We start from the raw sequence: 17,548 nt of genomic DNA on the forward strand, positions 1-17,548 counted from the left end.
TCCATTAGCTCATTGTTGATAATAATAATAATAATAATAATAATAATAATAATAATAATAATGATAATAATAAAAACAGTTAATAACAAATGAACAATAATAATTAGATTATTCCACTTCCTTTGGCTGAGGTGTTGTATAGCCTGATGGCAGTGGGAACAAAGGATCTCCTGAACCTCTCTGTTCTGCAGTGCAATGAGATGAGACGTTTGCTGCACCTGTAGCTGCTTCTCTGTCCTGCCAGAATGTTGTGGAGAGGATGCTTGGTATTGTTCAAGATGGCCTCCATCTTACATTGCATGCGTCTCTCCACAACAGTCCTGAGTGAGTCCAGACTCCTGCCAAGCACAGACCCAGCCTTTTTTATGAGCTTATGTCCGTGTCTGACATGCTGTTACCCCAGCAGACTGTAGCATAAAAGAGTACACTGGCCACCACTGTCTGATAAAACATGCAGCATTTCACTGCAAACGTCAAAGGACCTGAGCTTCCTGAGGAGAAATAGCCGGCTCTGCCCCTTCCGGTAGATGGCATCCGTGTTAAGGGACCAGTCCAGTTTACTGTTCAGGTGCACCACTGTGCACCACCTCAATGTCCTTCCCTTGAATGTTGCCTGGCTGAAGGGTTGGCCTACACCTCCGAAAGTCGATGACCATCTCCTTGGTCTTGGAGGTGTTCAGGAGGAGGCAGTTCTTGTCGCTCCATTCACTGAAGGCCATCATCAGATCCCTATACTCCTTTTCCTGCCCATTCCTGATACACGCCACAGTAGCTATGCCATCCAAGTATTTCTGGATGTGGCAGGACTCAGAGTTATATTTAAAGTCCGCCATATACATGGTGAACAGGAGTGGAGCCAGAATTGTAGGGGGTCTAGTGCATGTTCAACTTGTGGCTTCAGAAGGTGGAGAAGCAGCCGCTCCAGGGTCTTCATGATGTGTGATGTGAGGGCCACCGGACTATAGTCATTTACTGTATCTCAGTCGGTCGTCCTACTTTAGGTACTGGAACAAGACATGATGTTTTCCACAGGACCGGGACCCAAGCTGAGATGACTTATGACATCACCATGATGTCATCAGCCTTATCATCAGAGGACATTTAAAAACTGCTCTCACATGCCTGTGATTAATAAAATGAAATTGATGCAGAAAATCAGTGGAGTGCTGCTTTAACAATTAGTATTTTATTTGACAAAGGTCAATATGTTGGTCATAAGCCACACACAGCAAAACACTAAAGGGTTGTATGTGTGCTCTATGATTTACACATTGCTACACTTTTTATAGTGTGGCTTTCTGAGGCCATACAATGAAAAAACAATTTTCGTCAGCCCAAATCTGTGCCATCATTCATGCTGATCCAGGTAGAATAACAGATTCTCATTACATCACTGTTAGTGTTTATTCATTCATTCATCATTTGTCCCTTTATTTCTTGTTTTTCTTTCTCCATCCCTACCTTTACACTACCTGTTCAGTTATTGTGGTTGTTGCCTTTACTGCAAGTCAAGATCCAAGTGCCCTTCAGACGGGGCTTACCCAATGGACTCAGTACCTTACACCTGTCCTGCCTGCCAGAAACTAGAGCAAGACGAGTTACAGCGGCACAGCCCCCTCCAACAACATCATCAGCAGCAATATGAGGCACAGCTCCAACAGCCACCTCCATCACAACAACAGCTGCAGCAAAAGCAGGCACTGTCACATCCACCACCTCACTTTGAAACTGTCATCACATAGTCGAGTCCTCACCTCACCACCCTGTTACTCATTCCACATCATCTCCATTTGTACCCAAACACCCAGAATGCCTGTTCACTCATTTCAGTGGATTACTTCTTGGAGGTGAGCTGTCCAACTTCCATCAAACACACCACCTGACTGTAAGGCTTCACTGCAGATATAAACTACAGACTATATTTTCCATGTTTGCTCTTTTTTGTACTGAGTATATTTTGCAGTTGTAATCTAAGAAAGAAAGTGAGGAAGCCTAACTCCCAAAATATTGGATACTTCCTTTAAGGATTTATAGGATTAAAGCTTCCAGTATAATTTGAAAAACACTTAAGAAAAAAACAGATTATCAGTTTTCAATCCTTATCTGGATATATAAGCCTGTACAGCTGCATGCAAATGATCAAGTGTCAAAAAAACCTTCAGTTGAATCCCATTGTTACTGCTACTGCTGTAAACCAGTGTACTGTGTACCAGTAGGTTTCTCAATATCTGTCGGTTATATAAAAGCATTCAGAAGATATTCATCATCCACAATGTTTTCAAGTTACATTTTTTTTGTCACAATATGAGTTTTTTGTGTAAATCAGTGTTTAAAGGGCCATGGGTAGCTTTTGACTTCTGTGGTTGTAAGCAGCTAATGTTGGATTCCTAGACTCTGGAGAAGGTTGTGTTGTGTTGAAGTCTCTTTCCCCATTAATATGTGTTTCCTCTTACCTTAACCTGAACCTTATCCCAACGCCTAACCAGTTATTTCTGTCTACTCCTGAGCCTTGGAATCCAGGATCTACACCTGCAGGCCAATCAATACTAGTCTTTTTCTTCTGCTACCATCTTGTGGTCATCAATTCACATTTCATGTAGACACACAATCATCATGGCATCATTACTGAGTTCAAGTGGATAAAAGAATTTATCGTGATCATGCTGCACATATTCATTGTCATTTGATACAGTATACAAGGAGATCTTTACACTGTCTACAAAGCATGGCACTTCCTTAAGTCCATACCAGTGTTTTTGCACATTTTATCCCATTTACTCTAAATCACTTACACTTTACTGCTCAACATTTTCCCAAACATTCCACAATGATTAAAGGTATAATCTGTAACTTTTCCACATTAAAATCTAAAAACAACTAGATCTATGTTCTACATTTCATCATTTCTCAAACCAGAGAAATCTATGATTTTAATCATGGTAACAGTACATGTCATTTGGTCACCTGTCAATGACATATCCTCTATGATCATGTGTCAGTGTTGTGGTTTCCTGCTAGAAGCTCAAAATGGACTTCTAGTTTAAAGCCACATACACCTTTTACACCTTAATGGTTTTCAACTATATATTTTAACAAGACAAAGTATTTTAGTCGTCAGTTGTCTGGATCTTAAGTTATCATAGAAAAAAGCTGAGTAAATGTTAGACGTCCCAAATTTCAACTCTATAAAGAATATGCAATATGCCTGTCTTTCAAACTTTTCAGCACTTGTTCTTCCATTGGTCTTTAATCAGCAAATGCAGAAAAATAGGCCTACTGTGGACAAATGATTTGCCAAATTAGTCCAAAAGATCAAAACATTGATATAAAAACTAAATTTATAGCCTGTTCGTTGCTGTGCTTTCTCTTAGTAGAACGGTCACATGGATTATTGAGCTGACAACTCACTGAGCCATAGTGTAAACAAAGATTTTTATTAATAAAGTAGGTCTTCTTTACTTCTATTTTTGAGTCTAATATGAACTTTAAGCCATGGAGAAGTTTTTTTGTTTGACAGTGACAGATTAATGTTCATCTCTTATTTTTTAAACTGTGCCAATGATCATTCATTAAATCGGGGGGGATTTTGAGGATTTTTGACAGGTGACTAGCTATAGTTGATGCAGAGACAAGTCAGGAATGTGGAAACATACTCCTCAGATTCAACACTGTTATGCTTCTCACAGGCTTCATTCCCTAAACATGTTTTCTTTTTGTTTGTTCTGTAGCAAAAAGCCAAAGAAGCCACAGCGACGACAGATGAACAACAGACTGAAGCCACTGACTCTAGCTTACGATGGAGACGCTGATATGTAGAACTTCTTTCTAACCACACTGACCTATAGACATTCATCCTTGTGCAGGGCACACAGGGTTGCTATGGGCAGCCTCCAATGTCAGGGCTGCCACTGGGCATTGTTCATCCAACACGCAGACACCCAAGGAACATGATTTTGATGGAAAGAGAAACCTCAAAGATCAAGACACTGAATCTATGTTCATTAGCATCCTTGATGTTCCTGTCCTCATTTTGTATTTGCATTTTGATCATTTCAAAAGAGCCTTCATGAATTCTTTAACTTCTTTCAGAAGTTTGCCTTTGCTTCTCTGCCATCTACTACTGCCAGTATTAGCCATACCACAGTTGTTGCACAGTTGAGGGTCACCTGAAAAGATATTGCTCTAAAAGCACAAATCTTCTTATGTCTTTTTAATAATTTTGTCACAGCTGGATGGGATAATCTCTGGAGGACACTTGTCAATTCTTTCTACAATTAAGAACATTTACAACCTTCGGTGTTGTTATGGCCCGGGTCCATCTCGCAAGAAAAAAAAGATAAAACCAGAGAAAAAGAGTGTGATGAATCCCAGAGCCACCATTACTTCTGCCTGCCTCTTCCTTCTCAGTTTTCAGGCATAATTTTGCACTATATTAGTGCAGCATGGTATCTTCTTATGTCTAGCTTTTCACCATAGGAAACTGCCTCTCTCAACAAGATGATGTACAGTCTTGTGCTAGAAATGTAAAAAAGTAGACTTTTTTTCCAGCAGAACTCACTAATGTTTGTTAATATTTTTCTTCTATTACCTCTTGTATGTGACTCTTGGACAGGACTTGATGTAAATAGGATTTTCTTTGTGGTCTCAACGTTACCTTTCTAATATGTACAGTTACATGTCCCAAACTCTCTGAGTTTGTTTATTCTCTGACAATTTTTTGACTGTGACTTAACATCTGGATTTTTACTTTTGTAAGTTATTGATATATATCACTGTTATCGATTCAGACTACATGAGATACATAGAAATCCCTTCCATTATGAAACTCTGTAGCTGTGAAATGGGAAGAAGATAAGAGGAGGCAATACTTAAACATGGAAAACAGTTAATATTGTTAGTATAAGTTTTTATTGCATCTTGACTTCTAGTATTTAGGTGGATGAAGATTATTTGGGCCTGTGACATCTGAGTTTGGAGATTAATCCAAGAAGAAAGTTAAAATAAATCAGAATTCTGAGGTCAAACATCAGAACATCAGAATTATTTTTTTTTTCCTTGATGAGACTCATAGAGATATAAAGATCTCAGTATGCTTCAAACTACTAGTTCATTATGATGTATTATAAAAGTGTTTGAACCTGCATGTTTTGAATGGTGAGACAAGCCTGCCATCATATTCTCTTCCTGGCTGCATCGATCTGCCTCTTTAATATATCTCCAGGAACTCTGGGTGCTGTAAAGACAGCACACACTCACTAATAGTCATTGTGTTTCATTTGGTTGTCCACACAAAAAGTGACACAGGTAATTGTGTGAAAAATGAAGAGATTGAGAAAATTACATCCACCACTGAAAATGGATTCTACCAGGCAGGAGCTACCTTCAAATGACCGTCAGTTTTGGCGTCTTGGATGTCCTCCCCACTCCACCCTGAGATGAGGCTAGACCTCTTTTTTTGCAGTTTCAGGATCCAGAGGCTCTCCAGAATTGAGAGGCTGTATTCATCTTAGAATTTTGGTTTTGCCACTGCTTTCTAATGAGACTCTTTATAAATTATTTATAAGTTGTAACTAATAGCTTTATGAATGGTAAATAAATAATTTCCTAATGATCAGTTACAAGCATAGGGGCCTTTTAGGTTGGTCCTGACTTGTGGGTTGGTTATTAATCTTTATAAGCCTACACTGTTAGGTTTACTCACAACATGTCCACACAAAGCATGTTCTCCTATAACAAACTTATATAGGGTTAGTCAATTATTTATTTACCATTAATTAAGACATTACTTATAACTTGTAAAGCCTTAATAAAAAATGCCTTATTAGAACGGCAACTTTTTTTTGCACTAACCATTTTCTAGTTTGAATTTAGTCAGGCCTTCAGGTATTTGAGATGTCATGTCTTTGCCAATTTACAATGCCCTCATATCCAATCTAATGTAGCATACCAAGAAACAGACTTCTGCAGGAGGCTCATCCCTCTTCACAACTACAGAAAAAAAGCCTGAAAAACCTGAAGGATTCAGGATCCGGTCTTACAGGTTTTATTCATCCATTCATGTTTAATGAGATTCATCTGAATGACCTATCCCGGAGAGACTCTACTGGAACAGTGGCTGTGGTCCCTCTGTCTTAATGAGCTTTCAGCCCAATTGTATCACTCTGGGTGACTTTATTATCCCATGATTGTGTGAAATCCTGTCCAGGCACTTTTCTGTTTATACAAGTAGAATCATTGTATGGGAATATTTTGATCATCAAATATTTGATGTGTGAAAATTTAAACCATACAATGCTGCCTAATGTAACTGCCTGAGGGAAACTAAAAGTCCAGTCACCCAAAGTGAACAGTCTAATATTGGTTAGTAGTTTAATATTCTGTGGAGTTTGTTGCTAGTAAATTAACAGAATGTTTAATTTATATTTCTTGGAATATGAGTTGTAAATAAAGTGCTAAATATTTCCTTTTTTATTTATTGTTCATGTACCATAATATGTTTCATTTTTTACTGCACAAGATGTTATGCATACATAAAAAGAAAAAGAAAAAAAAGATGAACTCACTGATGAACATGACCTTTTCCTACTGTTTGTTTATATGTATTTGATTAATTGCTGATAATAAACAAGGGAAATATTTCAATGTGCTGTCTTACTTTTGAAGGTTATAGAAATACAGGTTTGGTCTTTTGCTCAGGGTTTCATTCTCACACTTAAGTATTACATAATATTGTAATGTATGGTATGATTTTACCCTGTAGTCCATGCTGACATTGGACCATCATATGCAGTTTTCAGTTTGTTTTTGCCAATTATTATCTATATCTATTATGAATGTCATACAATCACACAGGGATGAAAGTAACATTGCTTTTAGGAAGCTGCAGTATTTAAATCAAAAGTAAGGAATTACATCAACTTTGTTATTTGATTAAAATTATGAAGCCGATCCAACTCTTTAGTAAAGATGAATGAACTGATGAATAACTGTATGTTGATGAGTGGTTAACACTGTTAACTGTTGAAGTTGTGGGTTTTAGTCAAGCTGGCTGGCCCTGCTTTGACACATAAGCTCCTGTATATCAGACTTCTGCAAAATTCAACTAAAAGATCATATGAAGCTTCATCAGTCTGGATCAAACAAATCAAGGGCATATCTTTCAAAGTTACAGCCTTTATGGAAATTAACTTGCTGTTGTTCTTTGCCAGTTTCCTTTCTGAACTGCAGAAGGTGTGATAAAACCTTGATTCATGATTTATCAGACTGCTGAAGCCTCATATTAATATATTAACTCTGAACTTTGGAAAGCAGACTCTGAATTTAGTTCCCCATCTTTTACATTGAATTGGCTTTGTGAAGGAATTCTTCAGGGCCAATGTCGACAGGAGGAATGACTGTAGCAACCAGTAACTTGTCTGACTTTCAGGTGCCAGTCACTTCGAGTCTCGGCCTAAACATTCACTTTAATATTCAAACATCTGAGTATTGTTTTAAGATAAATCATGGAGCCTCTTTAATCAGAACAATTCCAGTATAATATTGAATTTGTAAAAGAAGTTCATAGATTTATTCACAGTTCATTCACACTGATTGAGGCCACTATAACTATATACACCAATGACCCAAAACATTATGACCACTCATAGATGAGGCAAATAAAACTGAATATTTTATAACAATGATGTAAGGTCTGGGATATATTAGACGATAAGTGAATAACCAGTTGTCATACTGAATGTGTTGGATGTGGGAGTAACGACCTGAGTCAATTTGACAAGGGCCAAATTGTTATGGCAAAACGATTGCATTGGATCATCCCTGAGATGGCCAGGCTTTGGGATGCTCCCAGTACAGCCCTGTCGTTTTAAGACAGTTGCCTTAAAACGACAACCAAATGAGCAGATAATAACCACACCTTAATCAATACCCTAATGATTTATTAATTGAGTAAACATAGTAAACAGGAAGTAAAGAGTATTGGTACATAGTTTACTACTGATAACAACCTACACAAAACAATATCATTATCATTCCACATCATATTATGTTCAAAGCCCAGATATTATACATTAGAAAGCAAGCTTTTGAATGGACTTTATCTGAACTCATAAACTTAAATTGAACCAATGTGATTTACCTTGACTGAAATTCAACCAGTCTACTTGATCCTACAGCCTGCAGGACAGCAGTAGTAGTACATTGTCATACAAGGTATGCCAAACATAACAAAATGGTTACTTTTAATGATAATAATAATATTATTTATATAACACATTTCAAAAACTGTTGTAAAAAAAGTTACAAAATGCTTTACAATAAAACTGGATAATGCAAATAAATACAACCCAAAACATAAAATATAACAAGATAAAATCATTCAAATAGTTACAAAGACAAAACAAATACTAACAGTTATATTTATATTATATTTATATTATATAAAATTTACGTTAGAATTTATTTCCAACTTGAAAGGTCCTGGTAAGGTCATCAAAACCAAGGTAGGTAGACGCACAGAGAGGCTAACGCCATTTTTACAGATTTTCATGACATCTGGACTGGACAAAACCAGACAAGATATGCCATTTCGAAAGGCTTTATACAGATATACAGTATATATACAGTATAGGAAAATATTGTTGAATAAAGTTTGTCTTATCAACCAATGTTTCAGACCTTTGCTTGAAGAAAACTGTTGCACATCATCATTTAACAACTCGTAGGACTCAAGTTCAAATCTTGATCTGAATTTATCACCTAAATGGCTAATTAGAGTGACCTTGATCTTGATCTGCTGTTAAACAACCATTTTTTAATGTGCTTAAATATAATGTGTGATTTTTGTGTAATCAATTAGAGGAAAAAGAAATCATAGACCATTCTATCCTCATGCCATTCTACTAATCATCAGTTTGCAGAGAAAATTGTACAGGGGGAGGCATTAAATGTTGACACATCACAGCGCAGTGGACTGTGTAATGCAAATTGTATTACTCTTAACATATTTGTTGAATACTGTTTGTCTTAACAGGTGATATGGGTAACAATGGGTAATTTCTTGACATTGAAAAAGTACAAAAATAATATTTTTTTGTGACTTTATCAGTGTTTGGGTTGCAGCAGCTTGTAACAATCATCATCAGCATCTGCTAATGAAGGCATGATTAAAGTGCTCCTTTTGTGTAAGATTACTTAGTTTCTATTGTACAACATATGTTGTAGAAAATAAAACACATTTATTTTGGTGAGAACCAAAAATCGAATATTAATAATCAATTCATTTAGAGATAACCATTTGGCCTCGTTGGAGGTCTGTGCTCTCTGAGTGCTCTTCTGGTTATAAATTTATTTGTGGTGGTGCAATTACAATAAATCCTGGACATCCTCCTGATGAGTGAGTTTGTGTATCCAGGGGTGAATATGTTTAAGGCATAAAGGTTTCTTTCAAATGACACTATCCTAGTGTTGGTCCCAGCATCAAATAATTGTCAAGGTAAGGTTATAGGACTGATGCTATGGATGTGACACTAAGGGAGATAGCATATATTTGTAGACATTTCAACATAGACCTGTTAAATAAAAAAGTTTTGACACAATAGACGTATGTTTATATCCAATGATCAGAAGACCAAGCAGAGTAACATCAAACTGTGTCAATAGATATCTTTACAAATATTACGGAAGACAACACAGAAATTAAATTAATGACATCAGTGACCATTTGCCAGTTTTTGTGATTCATGACTGTGATTATGTATAAGAGTCCAATTAACCCTAGAACACCATTTCCAGGTGGTTTTCATTTATGTGATTTTCATTATGCTGCGTTTATCCGAGTGTCATGGGTCTCTGGGTAGCTTCAGCATTGTCTTTGACATCTTTGATGGCATGGGTGTTTTCCTAATCCAAAACACACTTTTTCCTACAGGCACATTTTTGGGTGATTTTCATCCAGCAATAGTGATAGAAGGTGTAGTAGGTTTTGGGTGGATTCTACCCAGGGAAAGTGTTAGTGTATAAAATCAGGCAATCTTGCCCCCTTTCAAGGTTGACAACATTCGGGACTGCCACATTTACTTTGCCTACTTCAACTACAGCTTTGCTCCTGTCGCAGAGTTGGTGTCTCTGGCATCCCAGCAAGTGAGTAACACATAACTAAGGTTGATTTACCATAGCAATTGTTAGCTAACTACATTTTTTTTAGCTTGAAGCGACATTACCTAGCTAGCATACTGTGCATGTTCTTTCTTTCAGACAAGCGCTACATTATCAAACAAGATAGCCAGCAGATGAAGTTGAGGCAGTCCTACAGAAAGAAAAAATATGTCTAAAAGGAAACCAGTGAAGTACTTGTCACAGAAGGAAATAGAAGAGAGTATGTTCAGGGAAAGCAGTGATGAAGATGTTGATGATGTGGAAGCAGAAGAGATGTATGACAGCGACAGTGACATTGACTACATTCCAAAACCGGGTGAGGATGATGAAAGTGATTGTGATGGTTTTAGCCTAGCACTTCAAGTCATCCGAGGAAAAAAACAACAATGCAACATCAGGATTCCGGTAGACCACCCACCAGAAAAATTGTCCCAGGACCTGTTGCCTCCATGTCTACTGCCCATCCTACTTCCCCTGCCACAAATCCTGCCGCCCCTTCTACACCTGATGCTGTTCCTGCCGGTCCTGATGCTGCTCCTGCCACATCTCATGCTGGTCAAGGGAGGAGAAGACGCTGTAATGAGGATGATGGCATGGCCTATGTTGTGAGACTCGAAAACAGCTCCTACACAGAAAGCAGTGGTCCCTTAGTGAGGTGTGCTGACTGCCCCTCAGGGTCGGACAGGAAGACACGACACAGGTGCCGGGTCTGCCGTCGACCAATGTGTCAACGCCATTACTACCCTGCGTGTATCGATTGCATGTAAGGAATAAGGTAAGTAAGAGTGGTCCTGGAATTGCATGTTGTCTTTATTTAGTGCAGTGGTTATGAATAACTATCACAAAGTGGGGATTTCCAAGAGAATTCATATTATGATAAAGTTATTTTAGTCAGCTGGTCATTTTTACCCATTCAAAATATGACATATTTTGTTTCTCTTTCTCCTGCAGCTATTTGTGCGCCAAGGACACTGAGCCTTCACCAGGGAAGTCTCAAATATCCCAGGAATGGGTGGACCAAAAACCAAGTTTCCATTTTCATTATTTTTTTTTTTAGGAATTTTTTGTTCCCAAATTCCTAATTTTCCAGTAATTTTGGAGCATTTTTATATGGTCCCCTCATGATGCTTTTCTTTCATTTTGTTAGACATGACACAGTTTAAAATAAAAGAACACTACTCAAATTTGTCATTAATTGTCATGTTTTGATATATTTTGATGACAAGTACTTTTTATTGGGTGTATTATCTCGGGTAAAAATCACCCGGCGTTAGTGATGGTGTTTTGAATTTGAGCGATAGTGTTCTAGGGTTAATCAAAATACAGGTGAGGAATCCACAACGGAAATCAGAAAAGAGTATATGATGAAGAAGATATTGACAAAGTGTATGAAATATTTTGAAAGAACTTTGATCAATACCTAATAAAAACTGTCCAAGAAACAAAACATCAGAAAATACAATTATACAAATAGGTCATGGATCACAAAGGGGATAGAAAATGCCGGGAAGAAATACCCTAGATAATTCATAAAATATAGAACTACAGAGATAGAAAAAACAACAGCATAATAGACAGGGGTAGTAACAATGTTTTGACTCATCAGTGTACAGCTGCAGCACATTTCAGTCTAAATGTGCTGTCGTAATATATTCCACCACCAGATGTCAGTAAAAGACAACTAAAAGTGGAGGCAGCAGCCTGATCACATCCACCAGGATTTTGGTTTGATGGTACAGTCACAGATGTCAATTCCTCCCTTAACACATGCAGTGTTAAAAATCCCTGCATGTGTTAAAGGAGTATGATTTGACATCGCTGTCGTGAGAGGACTGACAGCTTAATAGAGGAGGGACAATATGAAGTCTCCTTTTTATAACAATAACAATAAACTTTATTTATGTAGCACTTTTGTGAACAAAGTGCTTTACAAAAGAATTTCTGTTTAATAACTGCACAAGCTCAAGCTATGAAGCTTGTGTAAAAGTTGTGTAAAACTTCCAGCTCTCTAAAAGACAAAAGCGTAGAGTGGATCAGTACAAATTAACTTCTGTCATGAGAAATGAATATAGAAACGTAGCTGTATCCATGTATGTAAGTAAAAACACAAAAACTGGAGACACACACTGAGGTCACAGAGTCTGTACCGGCACAGAAGGTTGCTCTTCTGCCATATTCTGCTATTTTCTTTTTACCACACTGTGTTTTTGGCTATGGATGGATCCTGAATGCACTGATTCTGTTCTAATGCAGCAATTTAGAAAGGCCTGTTGTCCTCTGCTTGTTGAAGTAATGTAATTTGCCTTATCAGTCCCTGATTATGATCGGATGTTGGGAAGTAAAAACAGAGACAGGCTACATGGTTTTGGTCCTCTCATTTAATCAGCACTTCACGTAATTATGTCTCTGTCTTCCAATTAAATTCCCTCTGCAAAGAAAAGGAAGTCCTACAGTCTGCCCTAATCAATTAAGTCATGTTATAAAACCCACTTCAAACGGGTGACTTTGCTGCGACCTCAGACATCAAGATCTAGTGAAAAATTTGATTAAGGATACTTGATCAAACACTAAAGATCAACTACACAGGTTTCTTTCTTTCTTTCTAAGTTCTATTCCCGGGAGCCCATAGATAAAAGATCATCTCCTGATAAAAATAATGCTCTCAATCAAGGAAAGTGGTGGCTTTCAGAAAAGGCTGCAAAAACAATGTCTGTGAGAGAAGAAACCCCAATTTCTTTATTGTACATCATGTATGAGATCTGTCTTTACATCAGCCACAGTGAATGACTAAAACGGACTTTAGTGGTGGTATTGGTGAAGAATGACTTTTTGAATGTGGAGACCTCAGTGAGGAATGGATTGACATCAGCAAACTAACTCTTGCATCATTACCTGTGTCATATGTGCTGGTGGGTGACAGCGGGTGATCTTATTGTTATTAAATCTAAACTATAACTAAACACAGTTACTGTGTCTCAGTTCACGGACTTCCATACTCACACTGGCAGCAGCAAAATTTCCACGATACATGAAACATGGCAATTACAAGAAAGTAAAGGGTTCATTTTCAACTGAGCTTTGATTTGAGACAACATTACACCTGTGTGCACATATGAGTGCACTGACTAAAGTATGATTTGACACACAGCAGGTGGTTCTTTGATGATGTAAATAAACCAGACCACAGCTGAATCCACCACAGCATGATACAGGTAACTAGATAATTTTACTGTTTGTAGTTCAATGTCATTGAACTACAAGCAGGTATCATGTGACCAATAGCTCCTGTATGTTTGTGCTACATTACCCAGTGGCCTCCATCATGATGCTAGTTAGTTTCACTTAAGTGAATTAACTAGCTAGTTAGCTAACCTTAATTCCATCCATCCAATGTCAGATTGATCACTTTCAGTGAAACTAGAAATACTTTTCTTTCAATTCAGTTTGTGTAAAGGGTTAAAATGCAGTTTCATATATTTTTATTTCCATTGCAAGATTATCCCAACTAACAGAGCTCAGCTTTGGGAAGGGAAGAGATACCGGACCAGGTGAGGAGACGGAGAAAAAAGAAAGAGAGAAAGTGATGGAGATAAAGATTTTTCTTCTTACCGGGCAGTTTGTATGTTTGTACATTTCACTTGTATCAAGCTTATTTTTACTTGTTTTAAAAATCTTGGCAAGACAATTTTTCCTGTTCTGTTGCAAATAACTGCTTATTTAAAAAAATATTGCCTCCATTTTATTAGTTTTTTTCAATTGAGTTTCTGCAGGATTAACAATACGTTTCTTTCCTGTTCAAAACAAACAAAAACTGACTGATCTCATCACATTCAAATAGTGTAGGCCTAATTACTACATAGATATATGTTGTTTTGGTAATTACAGTGGAAGCTATAGGCTCAATTTAACAATACCATCGTTAAATAACAGCACAATTATACTGGCATAATATAGTATTATTGTATAAATACATTATTATATTATACAATTTTCTTCCTCTAAATGTCTTAAAATGCATGTGTGTAGGTCCCCTAAATTATGCCTTCGAAGACATTGGTATTGATAAAACCCTACGTACGGTCATTATGTTTATCACCATGCTGGTCTTGATGATTTATCACAAAAAATTACCAAATTCTCTCCTGTTGTGGCTGGAAAAGGATCCACACCACACCACTAGCAGAATTTCATTTGAGGAAAACAGAGTGAATCAACATAACAAGTGTAAGGTGAGTGGTTGGTCAAATGATCTGGAACAGAAAACAAAGATGAACTATAAAATGATCTCCTGAACTGTCCATTATAAACACTGACCAACCTGAACCTACTGAATTTTGTGCATATTGTTATTACCAACATTAGCTCTCTTCATTATTTACACATGTCTCATGGTATAGTATTGCTACACAGCCAGTCACCACCATGATGGTTACAGAAAGGACTAGCACTGGGATACTGGGAAGCAAGGTCACCACATTTCCAAATTTAAATAATAAACTTTGTGAGTGCCATGTTATCATGGCCAATAGAAACAATGGCCAAAGTTACAATAAATAACTGCCAAGTTGTAATAAACTTGATTCATCCTTTCACTCTGTCTCCCTTTGTTCAAGAATTCTTTGAGTACCTTTTATTGGAAACTCTCTAATGGTTTAAAGCAGCACAAAGAAAGATTTTGCTCTCTACCCAAGTTAAGTTCTGAAAGTTTTCATCAAAAACAAGTCTCCAATTGGTGGCTGTCTTTCACATTAAGACTTGTATTCACACCCTTCAATAAGCCAAATAGAAACTTGAATTTCCATCCCCGCTCCTTGTAGCTGAAGCTGGCAGTTATTCTAATTGTGATGAGGAAGCGATTGATGTGCAGCAGCTGCATCCTGTGACCAACACTCTGCTCAGTCATTTGTCTCTGTCAGCTCCCCCTCAGCCCACCCACCCTCCACATCCTCCTGAAAAGCACTGGCAGCATCAACTGTGACTGCCTTTTGTCACCACACATGGTGTGAAGCGTGCCCTCAGCCCTTCTGGTCAAGCCCAGTTTGACTCCTATCCCTTGCTGCTGGATGTGTAGTGACACTCAAGATGGCAGCTGGCTGGGCAGCAGCCACGGCAAACCTGCTGCTATTGCGTCACAGCCACGCCTGAGGGCCCGCAGCAACATCTGCCCTCACAATTGGTGATGGAGCCAAGCCAGCCAAACATATTCATGCCACTGGATGCCATCGTCACTCAGCTGAGCAATCATCCTCTTCCTCTCTCTTGTCTTTATCACTTGCCCCTCCTCTTTGCAGCCCAATGGTAAGCTATTAGGAAGAGTCTACCCTGTAATTTTCTCCCCCAGCACTGAATGGGCACCAAAAGGTGTGCTTGGAAAATTAGCAACTTGACCTCCTTATTATATTCTATCAATGAGAGACAAGCTGCTGAACAGCGGAAGGAGAGCAGGTGTTTGATTGAGAACTAAGAAACATTCTCATTCTCCCCTTTTTGTAATGGTCGCCAGGTCCTAGCTGTGTTCACATCACTCTTGTGAATAGTCTTCATCCTGTGACACTGACACAACTCAGCAGCTCAGTTCTAACTGTCTGTGCTTCACTGATGCCCTTGAAATGCAGTAAGACATACATCCCCAATGACACAAGCAAGATGAGATGTTTCACTGCATTCAATTTAATGCAGCAGTGTTATTAGTTTTGTGTAAGTAATCTGTACTATGAACTTGATATTTACCCCTCTCCACTAACTTCTCACAGTCCTCATGCAGCACCAAAGACAACGTAGTTAGCCTTGGAATTATGTTCATATTGGACAAACACACTTCACGAAGTAGTGTGCCTTTTATGTCACAATCCAGCAGCTGATAATACTTTTGATGTTACTTTTATATAAAAAAAGAAGTCTAACCTTAAACCTAAGTTTTGTTAAAGTTGGCTAATCAAAACCATGTATTAAGTGCAGTTTTTTTTTTGCCATCTCCACAATGGTAGTTAGTGGCCAATCAAACATATTGAAAAAAGAAGGCATTAGTATAGCAAAGTTGGATGCTAAAGTGGTTAATATTAATATTCTACACATAACACATTATTTGAATATGTATGATTAAAAAGGCTATCAAAGTTACAAAGGTAAATGTTTCAATCTAACAAAATAATGAAATGAAATAGCACATAAATAGCCAGATCATTAAGAAATAGCCTGGTTCCAGACCACATCTCCAATTTAGGGAGCAATAGGAAAATCTCTGGTGTTGTGCTCAGCGACGCTTTCTATCAGATGAAGAAACAATCAGCTAATCTGTCAAATGAAGATTTAGGGTGTCATCTTCTGCCACATCCATGACAAAAAGCATGAGAAAAATTACCACAAAAGTGATAGCAAGCATGAATGAGATGGCCACATCTCACATACAAGTTATTGTAAATTGACTGATAGATATAACAACTCTTTCAACATATTTCGTCTGCTGTCATGAAAAAACCTGAACTGTTCCGACTTTCCATGTTGATACGTCAAATCAGATAGAATAAAACAAAACAAAATATAAGCATGCATGATCACTAAAATAAACACATCAACAGACTGGAAAATGAGGTAAAACCAAACAATGAAATGTGAATATGAAATGAAATAATAATGAAATCAAATTAAGAACTGGTTATAGAGACAATACACGTCAGTCACTTCGTCTGCTTCGTGCATGAAACTCATTGACAACCGAAATGAAATGAATTTTAGCTATACTGGTCATATTAATATTTCACATTGTTTTGAGGCAAAATGTTTTTAATTTACTGTGATTTTACTGAATCAATTGGTTCATCCCTGGTGGCCTATGCCCAGGACCACTGAAGACATTGACCTTTTAGCACTGTCCTGGTTAAATAATAGTAAAACAATATCAAATTCATAAAATCTCCTCCTCAACATTCTATGAATTTTGAGAATTTTGTATAAGATATGTTTACCTTCCAGGTAGTCGTAGTTCACATTAATTTCATGATGGAAATGTACTTTCAGAAACCTCAAACTTAAAAATTTGTTAGAATTGTGTCAGTACATCATTACTGTCTCTAATGTGCAAACTTTTCGTTTCAAGTTTGTTCATAGTAAAATGAAAGGATGCAGTCGATGACTGGTACAAAAGAACAAAAGAACGAAAAGCCCAACCTTAAACCTGAGTTTTAGTTGCCTAACAAGAACCATACCTTAAATGTAGTTTATTTTGTCATCTCCACACTCTTTTACCATAGTGGCCATTCAAATTTACTGTAAAAAGAAAGAATTTTAAATAATTATTGTGGGACACAATCATTAATCTACAAAACACCTGTGGTATAGTTTCAAAGACCATTGTTAAACACAGAGTATGTAATCAGAACAAGCAGGCAACATA

The 17,548-nt window shown here is 37.4% G+C and overlaps 1 protein-coding gene across 1 annotated transcript in view; it reads left to right on the forward strand.

The window, feature by feature from the left end:
• thsd7aa (thrombospondin, type I, domain containing 7Aa) overlaps window positions 1-6,642 on the forward strand; it is a 201,387-nt gene extending 194,745 nt beyond the window's left edge. The window contains exon 27 of the mRNA XM_056399169.1: window positions 3,729-6,642. Coding sequence (XP_056255144.1) covers window positions 3,729-3,816 — 88 coding nt within the window. The 3' untranslated portion in view covers window positions 3,817-6,642. The remainder of the gene's footprint in view (window positions 1-3,728) is intronic.
• Window positions 6,643-17,548: the final 10,906 nt, after the last annotated feature.

The sequence above is a fragment of the Seriola aureovittata genome, chromosome 16 (assembly GCF_021018895.1).
Source record: "Seriola aureovittata isolate HTS-2021-v1 ecotype China chromosome 16, ASM2101889v1, whole genome shotgun sequence".
Lineage (NCBI taxonomy): Eukaryota > Metazoa > Chordata > Actinopteri > Carangiformes > Carangidae > Seriola > Seriola aureovittata.